Genomic DNA, 23,333 nt, shown 5'->3' on the forward strand with positions numbered 1-23,333 from the left:
CAGATTGAAGGATGAGGCGAGCGACAAGACATCGATGTACGGCTCATCTTCACCAGGGAAGTGCAGAGCTAAGGGCTTTCGAATTTCTGCTTCATGTCCACACTTGTAAATCCTTCTGCCGCACTGTTGGGGATGTTTAAGGTCTGCTGTCCACCCCCGAGACATATTCTACCTGCGACTATTAGAGGGTGGCTGTACTGGAGTTTGCCAGGGCAATGGAGCCTCAGCCTTTAAAAGCCTGTAGTGTAGAATTGCCATATTGATGCTGTCATTAAAAAACCATCATAATTCCATTTTTCATTTTATTTACTTAGATTTTTTTACACAATTTGGAGACAATTCTTTGGACAAATTAACCCATTGAAAAATTGGGTTAATGTTATTTGTTAAATACTTTATTGGAAATTTGTCATTGTGCTGCATAACTATGCTCAATCTGGGAGCAGCACAGCATCGCCAGCAGAGCAGCACCGCCTGGAGCAGTGGGGGGGGTTTGGTGCCTTGCCCAAGGGCACAACCAGGAATACTGAGTTAGTCTTAAGATTTGAATCCTCTAGGCTACCTGCCATTTGGGTCTGTTTTGTAGAGTTTTTGTCTAGTACTCACCTCCTTCTAAAAAATGTTTGGGAATAATTAATAGTTATCTAATATTCTGTTAATGATTGTTTATAATCATGTCTTTATCTATTGAACAAAACCTTGTATCTCTATTTTTATAGCTTTTGTTTTTTTTTCTTCTTTTTATATTAATGTACATTCAAAGTTTACTTCTCCTATAAAGTTACCTGTTTGAAAATACACGGTTTTGTTCTGAGATGACAATATACTTTTTTGAACAGAAACACTATATAAAGTTGCATCTTTATGATGTATTTATAAAGAAATATTGTATTACTAGTTACAGTTATGAAAAACAGTGCTTTAATGATTTGCATGATTATGCACAATTTAAATGGTTAATAATAAAATTGTAGTAGCTTATAAATGCACAAGTAATAATTATATTATCAACCAATTTGTTATTAAAAAAACATATTTTTAATGTTTTCACATGTTTACAACAATAGTGAAGTCATCAAAAGGCCTGAAAAATGTTCCCCTTAATTTAGGCTCTTCAGGGAGCACTTACTCTAATCGCCTCTTGCAATCTAACCACTACCAACCTGATCTCCTTCCCTTCTCTACCTCGCTATTACCCTTTGGCCTCCTTTAAGGCCTGACTATGTTTGTTCTATGTACCTCATTATTTGTAAGTCGCTTTGGATAAAAGCGTCTGCTAAATGTAATGTAATGTAATGTAATAGTCATGTCCATGTTCTCACTAGCTAGCTTTCCCCCAACCACATGATGTTACTATGACCCCAGAGCCAGCACAGGTGTCCACAGAAGAGAAAATCAGCAGGAGAGTCACATTTACTGTAAATCTCCAAACATCTATATGCTAATTCTTCAACATACAACATATTTCTAAATGGCAGCCAGTATAAAGTGATGCATGCAGGCCATCCTATGCTTTTATACCTGGCAGACACTGCAAATACACAGCAAAAACTGTTTATTTTCACTGTTTTTAATGCTTGCCACTGTAGACACATGTACAAAATAGTGCCTTAAACTAAAGACCGTAAAGTCTTATGATTGGTTGGTTGAGCATTGCTCTACAATGATGCCATGATGTCACATGAAGCACCATCACATATTTTCAGACTGCTGCTAATGATGTTATTGGACAGCTCAACACACTTGAAAAAAAAGGCTAACTACCAGCTCCATTACATGAGCATTGACTAGCCTCATGTAGAGTGATGAGGGAGAGGGAAGACGATATTACCCACTCAGAGAGTGAGGTCAGTTATGTTTTTTTTTGGACTGTCATCTGTGGATGGCTGTGGCATCACAAGGGATCAAACAATAGGACCAATACTTTCATGGTTGTGCCGCCCGAGAACCCCTCTGATATCTTGCAATTTAGACTCTTCAAAGAAGCTTGTCCTTTGCTTTGAAGCAGCTTTTAAACACTCTTGGTCACTTTCTCAAGCAGCTTCAGCAGCCACCTGGGATGCTTTTCCTACAGACCAGAAGAAGTTACACAGATACTTTGTTGGCTGTTGAGAATTACTTAATGGGGGGGCATTTCAATAAAATGCAAGCATTATGAATTATCCTGTAAATCAAATGATCTTCAGTCTGCGCTATGTAGGATTATGGAGTCTCCCTGCTGGGAATGTATAATTTGAAACAATATGGGGAAGACTATTTTGTAGTGTGGGTTGTGCTTCAGATCTCTTCCCTGAGCAGATGAATTGGAGATTGTGAATGCGTTGAAAGTGTATGCAATAAGAGCCCAGTTAAAACTTGGTATCTTCTGAGGATGTGACGTTAATACATAAAAACGTATGACATGGTCAAAAAACACCCACAAAATCCGACCCGACACTTCTGACCTTCAAATGATTATTTCAGGCTTTACAAGGTGACGTACAGCAGCGCACGCAGAGCATATACTGTAGCATATTTCATCCTGACTCAGTAATGCTACTTCTTTTGGTTTTAACAAAAAAATCTTACATAGTGCAGATTTAATAAATATGAAAACCAGTTCAATCAGTGGGTCCAAACTTGTGAATGGTGCTGTATATAGTGGGACATTATGACTGTGAAGTCACGTGATGCATCATATGCCTTTTTAAACTTTTATTATGAACTTTCATTTAAAGTCTTACGTAATGCAGATTTACAAAACATACATTCAGTCGTGTGACACACACGACATACATTTGACTGGTGCTGTGTATGTTGTCTCTGTGTGCTCACTTTCCTTTTTTTTCCATTAACAGTCAGCGCTACTGTATGTGCAACCCGGATGTGGTGCAGCAGTTTCACAACCCAGACACCATCTTCATCCTGGCCTTCGCCATCATCCTTCTCAACACGGACATGTACAGCCCCAACATCAAACCTGACCGCAAGATGATGCTAGAGGACTTTATTCGCAATCTGAGGGGTGAGAGAGGGAGAGATGGGGGTCAGTTCTGATTTACATATTGTCGCTGTTGTAACAAAACCTCATATCTGTAACATGTTAGTTTTATAGTAAAAAAAAAAAAAAAATATATATATATATATATATATATATATATATATATATATATATATATATATATATATATATATATATATAAAATTTTAATGTATGTTAATGTAACAAGACTTTATTCCGTGCAATTTTCAGCCATTCCTACTGGTCCATTTGTCATGCACTCCATCGCGTCTCCACTGACATTTTCAAATGGCAAAAAAAAAAAACGTTATGAGGTTTTGATATGACAGCAGTGACATTTGGAACTGCTCAGGTAACTAAAGTTATAGACCTACTCTGAAGGAATTGCTTTATTTTGCAGTGTAACACAACAAAATGTCATGAACTAATATAATACTGTTTAAAAGTCGTGTGTTACTGAGATTTTACCACAGGTGCAGGGTGCTCCTAGGCATGACGCAAAGAATTCTAAAATTAAAAATTGTTGCGGCCAACATAAAAATATGATGAAATAAATAAATTAATTTAGAAAATAATGTAAGTTACTATTAGTAATAATCAAAGCAAGTATTCTGACAAAAAAATGCAGCTCCTTCAGAGTATAGTGTCGCTGTCAAACACAGGCTGTTGAATGCAGAGAAGAGCTATATATTTGCTGTATAGAACAAGATATGATAACAACATATGATAACACATCACTGCCGAAACCTTTGTAACACTCACAGTGCAGCTCGCACTTGTGTTCCATTTTGAATTGTGCTGTGACACATGTTGGAACGCAACAATGCACAAAACCGTGTCTGTGTATCTTGAAGCGTTGACACTGTTTCTGGCCTGATTCAAGCTGTGCATCAACATACAGGGCACAGTCCCAGCATGGTGGATATAAACATAGGGGCTTCTAATAAAATAGCCAGTAACTGTACATTAAAACAGCACATTCATGACATATCTATGGTTGAGGAGTTGCTGCAAATGATGTGAGGTGAGCTATCAAGGTGGGAGCTCCACAAGTGGGTGTGGCTACACGTGATGTGGGAGGAGCCAATGTCTGACTCATTGGAACATTGCCGGTAGATGATATCATGCTTAGTTTGTCATTGGAAATTCCAAAGCATCACGGTCTCAATTTGACTTTGAAAGAATCAATGAAAAGCCTGAATCAATAGTGAATGTCTTTAATGGATTCAGCTGAACTGCTGCTAACTATTAGATTAAACTGGAAAATCGATGCTGGCACCCAAAACTGATTAGAATATGCTGCATGATTGGACTTTCACTCCATTTTCTCTTTCTACACCTTCAGTCTGACTTTAACTTTCTTTAGTAGCCTTTTTCCCTCTCTCTCTCTCTCTCTCTCTCTCTCTCTCTCTCGCTCTCTCTCTCTCTCTCTCTCTCTCTCTTCCTTTCCCTGGTGCAGAAGGCATCATTATTCACTTGACTAATTGAGTGGACGAAATGCAATTAAGAATCAAAAAAGGACGTTAATGAACGACCTTCCAAAGCTCGCTAACTTAATGAGAGCAGAGCCGAAACGTACAAACCATCTGTGTGAAGAGGCTCCTGATGTCATACTGTAGTCTGATACCCCCCCCCCCCCCCCCCCCCCCCCCGGTCAGATTCATATCTAAATTCTAATAGCTTTACTCGCATGAATTGTAATGTTATTAATATCAATAGTGGCAATAATGTTGAAACAGAAAGCAAAGAGAGAAATATCTATGGCTGGTTAGTCTCGTTAACTCTCTCTCTACTTGTGTTGTTCTTTTTTTTATTTATTTTTTTTTATTTCTTTCTGAAGTCCCATCATTTCAGAGTGCATGCACATGAAGAGATGAGTTAAAAAGAAGTGGCAGATCAAAAACTGATGCTATTTTTTAAATGACAGAAATATTGAACGAGTGTGTGACAGTGACATGACAACTGAAGAAAAGCATCATGCAATGAAAGAAAACGAATGAAAGACAGGTCTTAGTATTGCTTTATTCTCAGTGCTCTCTCTCTCTCTCTCTCTCTCTCTCTCTCTCTCTCTCTCTCTCTCTCTCTCTCTCTCTCTCTCTCTCTCTCTCTTCTTCGTGGCTCCTCTATCTGTACCTGTATGTAATGCTGCCTGTGAGTGATGTCCCCTGCTGTGCTTTGCTGCAGTTATCACTGCCATCATTTCTCCCAAACACACTGAGCTTCATTGGCCTGCCAATGTCACTTACCTCTAGTAATGGTTGTTTCAGGCACTTCCCTGCAGCCATATTTCAACAGAATGCTTATTCACACACTTATAATATTAGGTGATTGCGCATGGATGACCTCTACTTCATTGGGTCAGTGTAGGCTTAGTGCTCATTAAAAGGGGTGTATGTAAGATTAAATAAGTCATGGGCTATTTGCCCTTAGAGCTGGCTATTTTTCATGATGATGTAGTAGCCTAAGGGCAAATGGTTGAGGCCACATGATCACGCTCGTTTGTTTTGTTCATGTTCTTGGCATGTTCATCAAAATATTATATGACATTCTTTCACTTTCAGAAATATTTTTGCCACTTAAAACACAAATATATGCCTCTGACTTCCACTAAGTATAATGAATAAAAATGAAGCTTTTTAATGTGGTAAATTAATGTAAATAAATGTACATCACTTCTGTAATCGTCAGTTCCAAAAAAATTGGAACAGTATGTGTAAAACAGAAAGAAGTGATTAGTAATTTCTGTTTGACCTGCATTACATTGAAAATAGTATAAAAATGTGATATTTGATGTTTATTTATTTATTTTTTGGTAAATATACACTCACAGTTGGAAAGGCAGCACCTTTTATGCTATTCTTCCATTATACAAGTCTTGTAAATAAGTTGTATTTTGCACTTTGTGTGCCACACATTCTCCATAGGAGACAGGTGTGGACTGCACTCGGGCCAGTCTAGCACCCACACTCTGATTATGCTGTTTTTTTGTTGTTGCTCATGTGGAATGTCAGCGTTAATGGTGCCCTCACAGATGTGCCAGTCACCCACACCCACACAGTGGGCACTGACAAACATTCATACCATGACAGATCCTGACATTTGAACTTTACATTGGTAACATCTGAGATGGTCATTGTCTTCACTGGTTGACGTCTATGATTTACATATACAATCTGAAAGGTTAACTTGTCAGACCAAATTACATTTCCATCCTGCATCAGTCCATTTCAGATGAGCATGGGCTCAGACAAGTGAGCAGTATTACTGGACGTTGTTGACATATGGATGCATATGAGGATGTACTGATAAACAACTTTTATTGACAACAGCTTGTCAAACTTTTCCTGAGCACATATGGTGATATCCATTGTAGACAAATGCTGGTTTTTAATGCAGTGCTGTCTGAGGGATTAAAGGTCACAGGCATTCAGTTGTAGCTTTTGACCTTGACCTTTAAGCAGAGATTTCTCTGGATTCCCTGAATCTTTTGATAATATAATGTACCATGGAGATTGAAATAACTAAAATCCCTGCATTGAGGAACTTTTTTATGAAACTGTTGGATTATTTGATGATGCAGTTTTTTACAAGGTGGTGAGCCTTGATTAAGCCTTACTCATAAAGGACTAGGCCTTTCCTGGAACGTGTTGCAGGCATCAATTTAAGAATGAATATATATTTATTAAAAAAATAAATGAAAGTTGATCATCTTATCTCTGCACTGTTTCACTCAAATGCAGGTCAAAGCATGTTATAAAAATCATTGCTTTTGTTTTAAAGTGTCCCAACCTTTTTGGTATTAAGGTGACTTTTTCCAACTTTACAGTTTAAATAGTAGAGTTTCTGCTGTTTGAGATTAGTATTTGGATTACAAACTTAGATTTCTTTACAGATGTTGCGATGCCTATAACACAAGTATATGCATTTTATTTACTGTCCAAAATGACCAGTGAACCTACATGTTCATGTACAATTTTATATGTGATGTTGAACATCATAGAAAAAGAAAGGTTTTCTGAGGGGCATATATTGTCTTACAATGACCTGCATGTATGCCTCAACCATGAATGCATTCAGAAAATGTTTTTTGCCAAAACTTGATCTCAAAACTATTGAAAAATCAATTGTCTCCGGCACCAAGCAGCATATGCCTAACAATTTAATGTAATAACTTTCTGTGAGGTGACATTTAGAGACATTAAACTCTTTAGACATCTAGTTTCCTTCATCACAAATGTGAAGAATTCTGATGCAGGAAGTTTCTTTAGAATGAAGCATTTCACATCAACCACTCTGAATTACTTTCTGTACACCTTACTGATTTAATTATAATTGAAAAACTAGTGGGATTCCCCATAAAAATCTGCAAATATTATTTCGAAAATTCCCCAAATTGGCCAAGTTTGTGTATTAAATGCCCCAGGGTTTTTGTCGGGTCTCTAAAAGCTATTGTTTTTTGCTGTACATTCTTTACATTTTGATTACATTTGACTAGTTAATCAGCTATGAAATGATTCATTGTGCCAAACATTGTTAATAGAACTTACCTATGATTTATGAAGAGCTTGGCTTCATCATTATAGCAAATGTGAATGTAATTTTTATGAGTTAATCATAATGAACCAATTCTCAAAAATGTTGTTCGTTATTTTCTCCTGTCAAAAGTAGAGTGGAATAAATTTAAAGTTTTGTTTGCGTGGGTGCTTTTGCACTATAAGAGACATTTTGGAACATAATGACTCAACTTAATGTTACCTTTTTGCCCCAACTTATTTCACCTCGCTGATTCCTAACCTCTATATTAGATTTCATTAGACGGCTGCTAATCTGCCATCCCCAAACATTTATTAATCTTGGGATTTCCTCAGGTCGATGCAGCATCTGCCTGCTGGCACATTCCAGTGTGTACCTTAGGTGTGTGTGGGTGGATGCCTGAAGGTACCCACGCATGGTTGCCTGGAAACACGAGCACATACACGCACACCGTGTGCTCCAGATGATGCTAGGCCTTTTTCATGTCTCATCTCTTCCTGTGAGACTGAGAGAGAATGAGAGTGCATTCTTAACACTTGCACTACTGAAGCACTTTTAGCACAGCAGAGAATGAATATGCTTGGAAATTAAAATGTGGCTTAGGGTTGTTATGATTGCTCTATTCTAATCAATTACAAAATTCAAATTTATATTCTTGATTAATCCATTTAGTGATTAGTTTGCAATTGAAATGATGAACAGGTATCCACAGATCATTTAAAACAGAGGCAGACTTGACAGGCTGAGGACTCTCCACAAGGAGGAGCTATTAACACTTAAGTTAAACACTTTTGAGAGCATCACTGAAAGAGAGGAAACCCACACTAGCAGGATTTGAATGTATATAAAGTAAAATGAAATGTTTAATATTACAAATTGCATTTACATGAAGTGAAAGGTTTTGTTTAGTTAGGTCTGCGCAGAAAAGCTCAGCAGACACCTAACAAGCTAACAGGCTACTCCAATAATATTCATCCATCCATCCATCCATCCATTTTCTAAGCCGCTTCTCCGTCAGGGTCGCGGGGGGGTGCTGGAGCCTATCCCAGCAGTCTTCGGGCGAAAGGCACGATACACCCTGGACAGGTCGCCAGTCCATCGCTGGGCCAATAATATTCAGTTACACTTTATCAAAAGACCTATGGTAAAACTGCAATACACAAAGTCAAAAATATGCTACGTGAATGTGTGTTGCAAGCTTGAAATGCTTAAGATATCTCTGTTTAATCAGAGATGGCTTAAGTAATATTAAACCCTGTGTAGGACCTGAACACCACCACTGTCTTGATGCTAACAAAACTCCCACTCATGAAAGTTAGCATTATCTTAGCAGTGGTACTCAGGCTACTTGTGCAGTGTAGATGTCCAACATAATATTGCAATTCCCATAGAAGCACTGGTGTAAATTAACATTATCTTAGTTGTGGTAACCCAGCTACTTTAGTTTTTAAAAAACATTGAAATTCCTGTAGAAGCACTAGCATAAGCTAGCATTGTCTTAGTAGTGGAACTCAGGCTACTTAAAGTGTAGACTTCTTACAAAACACTTATTATAGAAGCACTAGTAGAAATAACCCTTGTGTGGCATTGATGTTTTTGTTACTCAGTGGTCTGGTGGACCCACCACACTATTGTTTTTTTTTTTAATCAATGTAACCATAACAATTTATGTAAAAATACCAGATGTTTAAAATATCACAACTTAAATATTTTTACTTTAGCAGCTGTAGCCAGTCAGCAGCCTGTCCATGTTGTCCACACACATGCAAACATATACAAACACATACACACACACTAACAGCAGGCCATGTAGGAGGAGAACAGAGCGAAGGGACACAGCACCTTACAATGTACAGTGTGTACAGTGTGAAGTCACTGAAAAGGGATAATCATTAGCTTAGTGGTGGTACCCAGGCTGCTTATAAAGTGTAAATTTCAATAGTAAACCCTGCTGTGTTATTATTTTAGCAGCTGTGACAAGGTTTCTCTAAGATAAAGTTTCTCAAACACTCTTAAAACTCTTTAAAAATGTTCCACTGGTCTCTCTCACTGGTCTCTCTTGGTGGCTGCTTTGGGACAGCATCTGTTGTGAAAAGCAAGATATAAACCCAACTATACTCCACCCACCAATGCATTTCATAGGTTCAACAGTTTTCACAAAACATTGGGGAAAATCCAATTTAACCTGATCAGAATATTTAATCATCGGCACTAAAAATTCTAAAAATCATGGATGTCATTTCTAAACACATGGATATTTTTGATTACTGATGTTTGCATGAGCAACACGCAGAGCGTGCTCTAATCAGTGCTTTGTGTATGTGTGTGTGTGTGTGTGTGTGTGTGTGTGTGTGTGTGTGTGTGTGTGTGAGTGTGTGCACGTGTGCACTGCGTACAGGAGTAGATGACGGAGCAGACATCCCTCGGGACATGGTGGTGGGCATTTATGAGCGAATTCAGCAGAGAGAGCTCCGTTCAAATGAAGACCACGTCACTTATGTCACCAAGGTGGAGCAGAGCATTGTGGGAATGAAGACGGTGAGGCTGTTTTTCCTCCACATAGCTTTTACACTGTTACCATCCACTTACAGTCTTTGAAGTTTATGCAACTGTATTTTGGTCATGTGATAGAAATATGAATGCTATAGCTTGCAACATTGAATACTGAGAATGCATCGTCCCCATGGGCTGCTGGAATGACGTAACTGACCCAGAACTTCTAAAAGCACTGGGTCAATGCCCCTCCACTTTTTGGTGAAATTCAGGCTGCTTAATCCACAAAAGTCTCTACTTTCCCCAACTGCACTGACCACTGATATATAGGCACAAGAAGACAGATCAGAACTGTCAAACTCAGTTGCACAACCAATTACAGTCTTCATTTTAGATGGGGAGCAGGACATTTCCCAAAAAAGTAAAACATGTGTGACTGTGTTCAGTGAGAGGACTGCTGCAGCTCACTATAGTGCTTGTAATGTGTTAAGTGTTCTTTACTGTGCAGCACAATCTAATATTTATGCACGTCTGTCACACTGTGTGAAATTTACTAAATATCATTCGTTGTATTCCTGACTGCTGCCTGTCTAAGCTAAGAATCGTTGATCTTCAGAGACGTTACCCAGCAGAATTAGTTATCTGAGTGAAACTCAGTGAGCCCCTGATGCTGTTCATTCAGACCTATTGTTTTTACTTTATAGCAATGAGCTACGTTATACAGGGGTGTGGAAAAAAGTTTGAACATGCCTAGCCAAAGTACATGTTTTGTTGATTTTGTAAATGAAAATAAGTTAAATATAGTCTACAGGGAACTTAAATATGCCATTTTTTTGCAAATTGGTAATAAACAAAACTACTTGAAAGGGTAAAGACTGGTATTTGGCCTGGAGCTGCAGTACGCTTGTTTTAGGTACCTCTCGCTCAGGCTGTTTGATTCAGCTAAAAGCTTTGAGTAAGTCACTCTGTAATCATTCTCAGGGAGCAAATTTAATGAAATCTCCGTAATAACAACAATTTCTGTAATTTCATCAGGACAGGCCCCACAGCACCATATTCACAGTCACACAGGTTTACTTATACCCGATCAACTCTGAGAAGCTTAAAGGTATTAGATAATCGTATAATTGCTTACATAGTTAAATAAAAAATGACATTTTTATATGAGTTACATTCTGTAGTAACTGGTTTGATACTTCACTTTGGATTGTTTGACAATTGTTTTGATGTAAAAAAAAGGAAAAAACCTGGCAAAAATGTAATCAATCCCAGTTCAAATCATTATAAAAAAATCATCTTCCACTTATACATATAGATTGAAACAATATAGACTGAAACTTTCAGTGGTGTGTTTGAGAGTAAAGGTTGTGTTCACCATATACTCACATTTATCAGGCTGTTTGTGTATATTTCTTTCTAATGATCAGCCTATCAACCTTTGTTAGTATACCTGCTTTTTTAGAATTACACCACTGTCTTGAATGAATTAATATATAATGTCCATAGCCTTCTTTTGTTAATGCTGCCTGTGGCTTCTAAGGGTTAACACATTTCTCACCATCCCCAACAAATGCTCTGTTATTACAGTGCACTAGCTAAACCCAGAGAAACTGATTTCCAGTCCACCATTATTCCATGATTAAAGCTCACAGGTACTGTAAATCCTCTTAAATAAATCCGCCTTACAGTGTCCACTAACACTGATGCAGAATCATAGGCCAGAGAGGACGTCTTCTTTGTTTAGCTTTGGGTGAAAGTCAAAGCTCTGATATGCTTTCCAAGTAGTTTCCTGATTAACTCCTGAAAGCCAACCTTCTTAACAAGTCTTGTTATTCAGTTACTCTAAATAAATAAATAAATAAAAATTAAGTCTTATTATTCAGTAACTACACTGACTACAATGCAAGCTAGTTGAGTTGTTCTTAAAGAGGCATACCAGCTTATGTTGTACTCTAATGTTGCACCCTCTGAATTCAGGAACTGTAACTGTAAATATGAACATTTTATTGTCTCTAACTATTGGAGTATATATATATATATATATATATATACTGCTTAACATTTCAGCACCCCAAATTAAAACACCTTCCTGCATCTCTGGCTTCCTTAATTTGATATGGAAGTAATTTCCATCTTTTTTGCATTTTCGACCATCAATGTTCTCTCACTACAGTACCCAGCATGCACTGTTGTAGAAATACAATATTTTTCACTACCTGGCTTCTTTCTACATTCGCCAGCTAGCAGGAAAAACACACATCTCAAGCAGCCTGCCTACAGTCTCAGTTTTTAAAATGTTCCTCCCACCTTCAATGTACATCAGCAGTTCTTCTAGTCTTTAAACTGGAAATTCTTAATCTAGAGACCACTATAGCTCCTCCGTAGGAAGTGAGGATGTTTACAACAGATGTAGTAAGGTATAAAATCATCTTAAATAAATCTGCTTTACAGTGTTCGATAACATAGGTGCAGAATAATAGGACCGAAAAGATGCCATCTTTGTTTTTACTGTGGGTGGAAGTCCAAGCTCTGATATACTTTTAAAGTTTCCTGATTAACCCTTCCGTTGTCATATGAAGGGTAAAGCAGAGAGCTGCTAGCAGATTTTACAGTGGCTATGGTTGTGTCAGGTGCTGTATTTGTGGTTTGTGGGATGTTAGAGCTGGTTTCTCTCACTCTGGCTAGTGATGGCAGGTTCCTCTGAGTGTCCTGGTGTGTGAATCATGTTACTATTTTTAACCCTTTATTTATAATATTAAGGCTAAAAGCAGAGAAGTGAACAGTAATAAGTGGATTTGGGTGATTTTGGAGCTGAATTGCTGGCTGATGGAGGGTCAGTGGTAGTTTAAATCTCTCTGGATGGTGAGTAGTCTGATGAGTCATCGGATGTATGAGTGATGTCACTGTTTTACCCCTTTGTTGGAATATAAAGGCCAAAAAACAAAGAAATAATATCAGGATTTTTGGTGATGTTCCTTGCCAAATTACTCATTGTTACTGGTGTCACAGTTCATTGATGTTCAACTGGATCTGCAGAATGGTCTAATATGTGTATCATGTCTGTAGCCTAAATAGTTCTGAAGTACTTTGAAGGATAGAAGATACCTACATGTTTGCCGACAAAATGCAAGCTTCAGATTCTTCTGGTTAAGCCCCTAAAATCCTAAAGTCTTATTATTAAGTAACTACACTGAATACAATGCAAACTGGTTGAGTTGCTCTTAAAGGTGCATGTCAGCTTAAAACTAGTTATTTTACATACCGTCATTTATGCAGTTCTCTATAGTGCAGTGTTGCATCCCTCAGCTTCATCCAGGGACACAGAAAGGGGGGGGGGGGTCTTGATGGGAGTCCCTGATTTCAGTACTATTAAAAAACATAAAAATAATAATACAGAGATCTGAATGCACAATTTGAATGTTTAAACATTTGAAAAACTGCAGTTGCAGATCGGCTGCTTTTTTTGTTTGTTTTGCTAACTGGTGAATGTTGAAGGAAGCCAGATAGCAAACAATAGGCCACTTTAATGTACAGAGGTATGTGACAGATGTTTGGACATGCTGCACGTCCTGGCCAGTTAATGGTTAGACCGCCTAGTGTTTGAGATGGTGGGATCTACAAAATAACAATGTAAATATCCATGTTGTACATTGCTATATAACTGCTATATAAAAAGGAAGGATGCTGATGTTGTGGCTATTGGATGCAGTCTGGTTATAGAACACGCTCAGCCATATTCAGCACCATATTCAGATCATAAATGGCATCTGTTTGATGTCGGAAACTCGAGTCCCTTCAGAGTGAGAACAAAGTACACCTGAAACATTACATTTTTCTGTGTTTGTTAGTTTCTTTCAGTGGCAGTTCATGACAAAGTACTACATTCCCACACTGAGCTTGTTCCAAGTCTTAACAGACAGAGTGATAGTGGAAAAAGTGTGATAGACTACTTTTAGATGATCGTCTTATGTGAAGCACTTCAAGTAATAATAATTATTTTTAAAGCTTAGTAGTTTTTAAAGAAGAAATATCAGATGTGTATCAGTATGTAGTCTGAGTTGCAGTGAAGAAAGACAAAGTGCTTTCTTATTTTTTACACACAGTGGATTATAGCGGGAGTGTGTGGAATGTGAACACACTTCTGTGGATAAATGAGTGCCTGTCACTGAATGGGCACTGATTAATAGACGTTGCTCCACCCATATGTGTCCATCTTTTGTGAGTGTGTTTATGAAGCCAGTGGTTCACTTCTGTATATTAACAAGATGGCAGAGAGGGGGTGGGGTTAGAAGAGCAGAATGGGAGAGGAAGGAAGAGAGGGGAGGAAAAGGAGAAAGAGAGAGAAGTGAGAGTAAGTCAGAGAGAAATTGAGAAAGAGAGGGAAGAGAAAGAAAGAGATTGAGGAGGAGAGCAAAAAGATACAGACTAAGAAAGAGAGAATCAGAGAGTGAGGGGGTACTGAGAAGAGAGAGAAAATTTGAAAGGGAGAAAGAGAAAGAAAGAGAGAATGAGATAAAGAAAATTGAGAGAGAGAGAGTGAGAAATAGAGAGAAAGACAGGGAAGAGAAAGAGGAAGGGGTTTAGAATGAGAGTGAGGAGAGAGAAAGGAAAAAAAATCAGAGAGGGAGAGGGTGGTGAGAAGAGAAAGAAAATGAGAAAGGGGAGAGAGCAAAAGAATGAGAGAGAAAGGAAGAGAGAATGAGAGAGGAGAGAGAATGAGAGGAGGACAAAGAGAGAATGAGAGAGGAGAAAGAATGAAAAAAAGAAAAGTGAGAGAGAATATGAGAGAGAGCAGGAATGAGAGAGAGAGAGAGAGAGAGAGAGAGAGAGTGAAAGCGCTGTCAGTTGCTGGGTGTGGGTGTCACACACACGTGACTGTGATGATGTGTCGACTCATATGCTTCAGTATACACACTTAAAGTTCACACACACATACACACCTATACACACACGCGCATACACACACATGCATACACACACACACGCACACACACACACACACACACACACACACACACACACACACACACACACACACTCTGGTGATTCAGTGTAACTGCAGGCTGCAGTGTGGCTGCTCTCAGGCAATACAGCACTAAGTTTATCACACACTCACACGCACACACACACACACACACATACACACTCACACACATACACACACACACAGGATTTCTTGTCAGTTAATGAACACATCACCTCAGCTCTGCTTAGCTTAATCATCACAAACACCACTGCCTTAGTGCACACACACAGACAGCCTCACTGAATATTGCCTCCAATTACACACACTGTGTGCTTTACTGAGCATGCTCAGTATCTGCACCCTCCACTGCCTGCAGCAGCTGCATTTGGATTGGCTGACAGCAAAACAGCAAAATGCATCAGAGACCGCTTGCAGAATTTTCTTCTTTTTTCATGATGAAAGTTGATGGATGTGGGCTTTACACATATAAAAATACAGTGCTATACTATGATTAACACCACCATCACCATTTAGAGAAATAAACATGTTTTATATTATACTCCAGCTGTTATATTTTTCAGTTGTTGCCAAAAGTAAGTAAACTGAAAGACAAAACTGTTTTAAAAACATACATTTTACTCATGTTGAGACAGTGTTCATACTGGAGTCAAATACAGTGGGGTTCAGAAGTCTGAGCTAAAGGAAAAGCCCTGAAGGAAATACAGAGCTTGTAGGGTAGAAAATGGGATAATGTTTGTAAAATAATGTTTCTGAGCAATAAAGCAATGAGTCAAAGAGGAAAGAAGGAAGGAAGGACAGAAGGGAGGGAAGGGAAGGGAGGAAGAGAGGAAGGAAGGTAAGAAGGAGGGAAAGGAAGGAAGAAAAGAAGGGAAGGGAAGGGAGGAAGAGAGGAAGGAAGGTAAGAAGGAGGGAAAGGAAGGAAGAAAAGAAGGGAAGGGAAGAGAGGGAGGGAGAGAGGAAAGAAGGATGGAAGGAAGGAGAGACAGGAAGGAGGGTGGGTGGGCGGGAGGGCATAAGGGAAGAAAGGAAGGGAGGAAGGAAAGAGGAGGGAGGGAGAAAGAAAGGACAGAAGGCAGGGAGGAAGGAGGGAAGGAGAAAGGAAAGAAAAAGGAAGGAGGAAGGGAGGGAGGAAGGAAGGAAGGAAGAAATGAACATGTTTATCCAAACAACAGTCTTCAGAAAACAAATAGGACTGTCTCTTTTTTTCTCCCTCGCTCCAAGAATAAATACTGATGTCACTGTGTTTGTAATCTTTTAGAGAGGGGTCGTCAAGATGCCTCAGGCTGCTCTATTTGATTTTGCTCCAGTTTTGGTTCAGGTTGGGTATTTTTTATTACTCATTCCTCCCTCAGTGTAACTGAAGCACCAATCGGCATTAGTTTGAGGCACAGCTTCCACAGATTCACACAACATAGTTTAGTGGCATGTCGTGGCTTCTGCAAGCGTCTCCCATCACCCTCTTATCTGCCTCGCAAAGCAGATACATTTACGCTCATCTTCAGAGAAGTATAAATCAGCCTGTAGCCAATGATCCGTGTCACTGATGGATACATGTATCCACATTTCACTTGCATTTGAATCTTTATCTTTTTCAGTTTCTTTGCCCCAATTTTAAACAAACTGTTCAGTTATTAATCTGGCATTTTAATCAGTGTACTGTGAAACTCATTGTTAGAATGTTGTTATCAGAGTGGGGACCTGAACTCTGGACCTGCAAAGAGGTCCTTAATTATTAAGGTTTTAAAGGGTTTTAAGTCATTACGTTATTATATAGTCATTGTTCTGCTTTAAAGTACTGAGCAAAAGTCACAGGGCACCCTTTCATTTATGTAATGTTCAGTCATTAAGTGTTTCATTTTTTAATGTCAGTAAAGAAAGAAGCATCTAATTTGAAGAAAAAAAAACACAGAAGCCTCCAACATTGTGTCATTTTAAATCTATCACTATTTATCTGTCCACTCTTTACTTCTGCCACTTTAACTCTTCCCTCCTTCCAATCTTAAAACCAACAAGTTCCAGCTGTGTCCTCCCAACAAAAGCTGCTCCCAAAGATATCACTGACATTATGTTCCCCCCTCAAACAGATACTAACATTCACTCAAGTAACTGACCAAACTCTATATACTATGCTATACTTCTATAACTGTATTTCATCCTCATGTGCATCTAAAAAGGCTAAAGGAGATATTTGTGATATTTGATATGAGATAATATAAAAAGTGAAAAACCTGATAAAGTTTTCAAAATTGGAGTTGAAAAAACAGGCCTCCTAACAGTCGTGCAAGACCTGGTAGATCAGCAAAACTGTCACCATCAGCTAAACAACACTTAAAGCTTTCATCGTTGAGAGCAGAAAATCAAGCTCTACCCTGAAGGATTTCAAGGAGTGACAGGTGTTCCTGTCCGTCCTTTCACTGTGAGAAGTAAATGAAAGGACATGTGGCTGTCAAAAGCCCTCACTGAGAAAAGAGATTAGACAAAGTAAGACGAACATTTGCACTAGAACACTGAAATTGGACATCTGAGATGTGGAGTAAACCTTTATGGTCCAATGAGCCTAAATTTTGAATGAGGATTATGATGATGAGAAGCAGAAAATGTAACCAACTTCTAAGACTGAACTTCAGAGGTGTATAAAAGTATGCCTGCAGATTTCTTTGAAAAAATCTACTATATAAAAACTCTACTATAAAGAATAGAAAGTGCAATAAGCAAAATAGCATTTTTCATAATTATTGCATTATTTCATTTAAGCAATAGGACACAAGAGGGAGTGTGTTACCACGAAATAACATCACAGCTATGATTAGGTCAGAGTAGATCATGATGTGATTTTATAGCGATAACACATGACCTTGAGTGTTCAATTGCTTTTACACAACAGTTAAATATATAAAGAAAGAAATTAATAAATTGGTCCGTGAGCGTGTCGTTTAATATGTTTTAATGTCAGCAGTTCCTTCTGCTGAATTACAGTTCCTTAATAAGCAGCTTGTTGCTACGCCAGAGTAACAAGCTCCGCTCACTCACTGCACATCTGGCAGTTTGTTCTCCAGCTCCTTACAGTACATTCAAAATCACCACCACTGAGCAGCTTTTTTGTTTTTTATTGCGTCAGTTTTATGGCTCAGTCTGATTTGGTCAGACGCTGAACATCAGACTACACATTTGGTGAATGGTATTTGGTTCATTTCTGGCTGATTCCAGGTTGTTTAGGTGTTCTTCTGTCACAGCTGTTGACTGAAAAGCTGCTCAGTCTCATCTTCAGAGTCATCTTCTCTCATTCAAATCGGCCATCGGTCAAATGTATTCTTAAAAGTATCCATTTTCTGTACGTTCACAAAGTAAGAAGTAGAAATGTTCAGTTGGCTCCTACAGCTGTCAAACTCGTTGCTTAGCAACAGCGTCTTAGTAGAGTGAGACGATGTTTGTGAAAAAACCGTGATGTTATGGCGAAATAACAGGCCAGTTAGAACGCCTCTAAACCAATCTGCTTGCATGGCTGGAACTAACTGTTGTATAAATGGTATTATATTATTGTCTGTTTTTTCCCTGAGACTGAAAAAAGATGAACTTGTACAATGGCTTGTTTGACTGGAAAATAAACAGGAAAGAGTGGTCTCCAAATTTTGCACAGTACTATATATGGAAAACATTGTCTTCACATGGTTCAGTGATACTTTGTATGAGCATTTGTATTTGTCAGTGAACTGGATTCACTGATACGTACACATGTGGAACAGTTAGGGGTTGTATAGCTGGACATGAGTATGCTTTTCCCCCAAACTGCAGCTTTTATCTTTTGAAAGTAAACGAGGACAAATCTGATCTGTTAGTAGCTGAGTTTAAGGCTGTGGTTGGGTTCAGTATAGCACTATAGGATTTCCATGCATTCATACAGAAGGCCATGGAAATGGAGGAAGAGAGAGAGAGGGGGAGAGAGAGCAATCCGCTGATCAGCAGAGGTCAGCTTGGTTGCTGTGTTGAGATTAAGGCCATTCTCTCTTTGTTCCCTTATGCTGAATTGGAGGAGGATATTCTGTCCTGGAACCTGGACTAAACCTCACTTATGCCAGAACTGCCCACCTATGGTTTTGTTTTGATTGTAGCAGAACAGCAGCTTATAGAATTTACTGACCTCCATCACTTTTGAGCACAGCGCAAGTGTCCTTCATATGAAATTTAAATCAAACTCAGCATTTATTCCGAATTTCCTTTGGGGATTTGATCAAATGTAGCTGTGCTCTTTAAATTGCAGCCTCACTATTTTGTGAGTGAGATGAAACTTCAAATTGGCATGGAATGCAATGTCAAATTGGTTTAGAGTGATTTGCTTTGATCTAGCGTAGTCCCTAACTCCAAGTCATGTCTCAGTAACATGGTACTGGCAAAAAAACAACCTCTTACCATTGAAAAGTCAAAAATCATTTGAATGCTGGTGTCTCACAAGCATTTCAGCACACATGCTCAGTTGACATCACTGACATCAAATACTTTCTTTTATGGCAGCTGTTGGAATGTTGGGCAAATTATGATTTTACATTTACTACATTTGGCAGACACTCTTGTCCAGTTAAACCATGTTATAGTGTATGTAGCATTGGGAGTCTGGCCCAAGGACTCATTGGTATAGTCTAGTATTCTATATTTGTGTCTTAAGCCGTCACTGTTATCTATAGAGATTTGAAAGAAAAATATTTTTGATAACTTTATATTATCTTAACATTATCACAGCGAAGTTTGTGTCTGAATGGGGAAAATACTGGTCTCCTGTAGGTTGGCTAGTGTGTTGTCCACATCCATAACTACTGTCAACTACATATGAATCAAAACAATTATTCATGTTTTTTGAACATATGTTTTTCAGTCACTACTATGACGCTGCAATTAAAGGTCACGTAACTGAACTCGAACACCAGCTGTATTTTCTCTCCATGTGAAAGATTGTTAGGATACAATAACAACAATAGCATCGTTAGGATAGATCGAGTGAACTTTTTTTTATATTCCCATCAGTCAGCGAGGACGTTTAATTCAGCAATCAGATTCTTCCTACATTATCTAAGTCCTTAAAGATTAATGAGTGTGCATGCTGCTTTCCACTGCATTTTAATTTCAAATATCCCTGATGCTGTGATCTTCACAGCACCCTACAAACAATTCAAACGCAATTTCCCTTAGTTTTAACTTCTTAATGCAATCAAATTAAATGCTCCATTCTGGAGATTTTCCTATTATATAGGAGGGCCATTAGCTGCTGATTGTATTGCTTAGCACCCATTATGGTAGCCTGTTTAAATATAGCGTGCAAAATCAACACACTTTGCTTTAATGTGATGGTGTCACAGCAAAGGCAAAAAATGTGAGTCTTACAGTAAACCAGCAGTTCTAAACTAAACCATGAGACTTCATAGCATTGCAGGTTAGTTCTTTAGCAGGCTTAGTTAGGACCACCGCATGGTGGAGCATCATGCAGCATCCAAAAATTGAGGAAGTATTGTTTTCAATAAAACTGCCAACATTCTGTGTCGACAACCACTGCTCAGATTCTCTGTGCCCCAGTGCACTCCTTATCATTTTGTCATTTCTGTATTAAACTAGAAAGGGAAAGTTTGTGAAACTTTAAGTTGACTTGACAAGGCCAACTAATAATGCTTCAAAACATTAATGCAGTTTCAGACAATTGTTGGTTGTGTTAGAAAACTTGGATTTTTATAGAAATTCCTTGTAGTTTTTATGGTTTTGCTGCAAGTTTGCTATGGAATTCTAGCTTGTTATTAGTGCATTGCTTATAGGTCCTCTCCTGTAAACTTATCAATTTAGAGAGATTTTCTTTAGACAGTGATGATGTACTATATGAGTGGGTGGAGCATTCTACCATTAATTCCCAGGGAAAAAATGTTTGAAAGCATTATGTACAAATACCAAATTGGTTTTAAAAAAAAGGTTAACCAAAAAGTCTTTTTTTTGGGGGTTTAGCCTACAATCCTCTATGTTTCATGGTTCTAGCTCAAGCAGTAGGAGGAGTAATTATGCAAATGTATCATTGATACATAGAATAATAATAATAAGAAAATAATTTAAAGTAAGTTGGCTTTTTCAAGCCAACTTGATTAAACTCAGAACCAGACCACAAAAGCCGCATGTTGCATAAGTCATGAAAGGCAGTTCTTAAAATGCCAACAAATGCCAACAAGTAATGTTTCTAGTGTTTTTTCACCTTATATCATTTAGCTAGAAGATAGGAGTTCATGAAAAGTTAGTTGATACCAATTGAACTAAATTAATAAATGATATTTAAAGTTGTATTCCTTGTATACCTTGCATTCCTTGTCAGTGCTCTCATGCATTCTATGCTATTTGGGTCAAAATATGTTGTCCTAAACCAAAATCTTGGTCTCAAGGAACAAATGTGAGCTGGGTTTATTTATTTATTTATTCATGCATTTTTGATGTGTAATAATCAAACTAATGTTAGCATGGTGACGAATTTAGTTTTTCCCTGGTTGCCTTGATATTTCAAGTGTATTGAACATCTATTAGTCAGTTAACAGAACAATAATCTGTGTTTTATTTGAAGTTCAGTGAACCTTAAGCTCCAGTTGAAGAGACGTACAACTGCCTGCATTGGGACCACAGTTCCAATATTTGTGTGTTAGCCTGTGATACACTGCTCATTCTCCTCTCTCTCTCAGCTCTGTGTGTGTGTGTGTGTGTGTGTGTGTGTGTGTGTGTGTGTGTGTGTGTGTGTACAGACACTATAGATTTCCCATCAGCATCTCACAACATCAGTCGCCTTCACACTGCTATTTGTCTTGTGCTCTCTCTCTGCCTCGTCCCTCCACACACGCCTGACTTTAGGCTTATTACCCCTAGAGAGAGGCAGTGTGTTTGTGTGTGTCAGGGCTGGGGGGAGAGATGGAGAGAGAGAGAGACAGAGTTCATTTAGGAGAGCCAATGGAGCAGAGAGGGATCAATGTACCCAGTCCACGCTTTCTTTAACAACCACTCTCATTGTTAAAGAAGTCTCATTGGCACTACTTTATTTCTTCATCTCTGGCACCTCACTTTCTCTCATTTACAGTGAAATTATAGTGCTTGTCTTAATGCGTGGTTATAGTTAGATTGTCTTTGTGGGATTGTTGCTGTTACATATTTTACTTTGGGTGGTCCTTTTCAGATGAAACAAACACTCAACAGACTTTCAGTAAGATATTTAAAACACATGAGGGATAGGATTAGGTTCTGGGTTGAGGTTAAGGTTAAGGTTAGGAATAGGTTTAGGGTTAGGTTTTGGATAAGGTTGGGTAAGGTTAGGTTTTGTGCAATGGAAGTAACATATTATCTATACATCTACTTAATGTAAGTAATGTATCAACAGAACATCTACAAAACATGTACTTCAGTGTATTCAGATGCTGCAGTACTGCTACTTCACTGATATGTTATTGATGTGTTACTCCATCCATCCATCCATCCATCCATCATCTTCCGCTTCTCCGGGGTTCGGGTCGCGGGGGCAGCATCCTAAGCAATGAGGCCCAGACCTCCCTTTCCCCAGCCACTTCCACTAGCTCCCTGGGGGGGTTCCGAGGCGCTCCCAGGCCAGCTGGGCGATATAATCACGTCAGCGTGTCCTGGGTCTTCCCTGGGGTCTCCTCCCGGGTGGACTCAAGGGAGGCGTCCAGGAGGCATCCTAACAAGAACCACCCTGCCCGAACCACCTCAGCTGGCTCCTCTTGACGTGGAGAAGCAGCGGCTCTACTCCGAGTTCCTCCTGGATGACTGAACTTCTCACCCTATCTCTAAGGGAGAGTCCAGACACCCTGCGGAGGAAACTCATTTCGGCCGCTTGTATTCGCGATCTCGTTCTTTCTGTCATTACCCAAAGCCCATGACCATAGGTGAGGGGGGGAACGTAGATTGACCGGTAAATCGAGAGCCTTGCCTTATGGCTCAGCTCTTTCTTTACCACAACAGACCGGTAAAGAGCCCGCATCACTGCTGACCCAGCACCAATCCGCCTGTCAATCTCCCGCTCCCTTGTACCATCACTCGTGAACAAGACCCCGAGATACTTAAACTCCTCCACTTGAGGCAAGAGCTTATCCCAGACCCAGAGAGGGCTCTCCACCCTTTCCCTCCTGATGTGTTACTGATACTCTGTTAAGGGTTTATTAATAATCTACAAAGAACCACTCAAGTGTTACCAAATATTACTGTGGAGCTAATAAGGTTCAAGTGTTGTCATAGCTGGAGTTACGGAGGTTTGACTTACTGAGATACTGAGAAATCCTTAGATGCCTTAGGTTATTGCAT

The 23,333-nt window shown here is 38.9% G+C and overlaps 1 protein-coding gene across 4 annotated transcripts in view; it reads left to right on the plus strand.

Moving 5' to 3' along the window:
* Positions 1–23,333, plus strand: part of iqsec3a (IQ motif and Sec7 domain ArfGEF 3a) — a 244,617-nt gene that overhangs the window by 183,445 nt on the left and 37,839 nt on the right. For 2 of the 4 annotated variants that reach the window (XM_017696969.2, XM_017696972.2), the window contains exons 7-8: positions 2,838–3,025; positions 9,933–10,072. In XM_017696969.2, coding sequence (XP_017552458.1) covers positions 2,838–3,025; positions 9,933–10,072 — 328 coding nt within the window. The remainder of the gene's footprint in view (positions 1–2,837; positions 3,026–9,932; positions 10,073–23,333) is intronic. The other 2 variants (XM_017696971.2, XM_017696970.2) reach the window with 2 other exon arrangements.

This window comes from Pygocentrus nattereri, chromosome 1 (genome assembly GCF_015220715.1).
Source record: "Pygocentrus nattereri isolate fPygNat1 chromosome 1, fPygNat1.pri, whole genome shotgun sequence".
In the NCBI taxonomy this organism is placed as follows: Eukaryota; Metazoa; Chordata; class Actinopteri; order Characiformes; family Serrasalmidae; genus Pygocentrus; species Pygocentrus nattereri.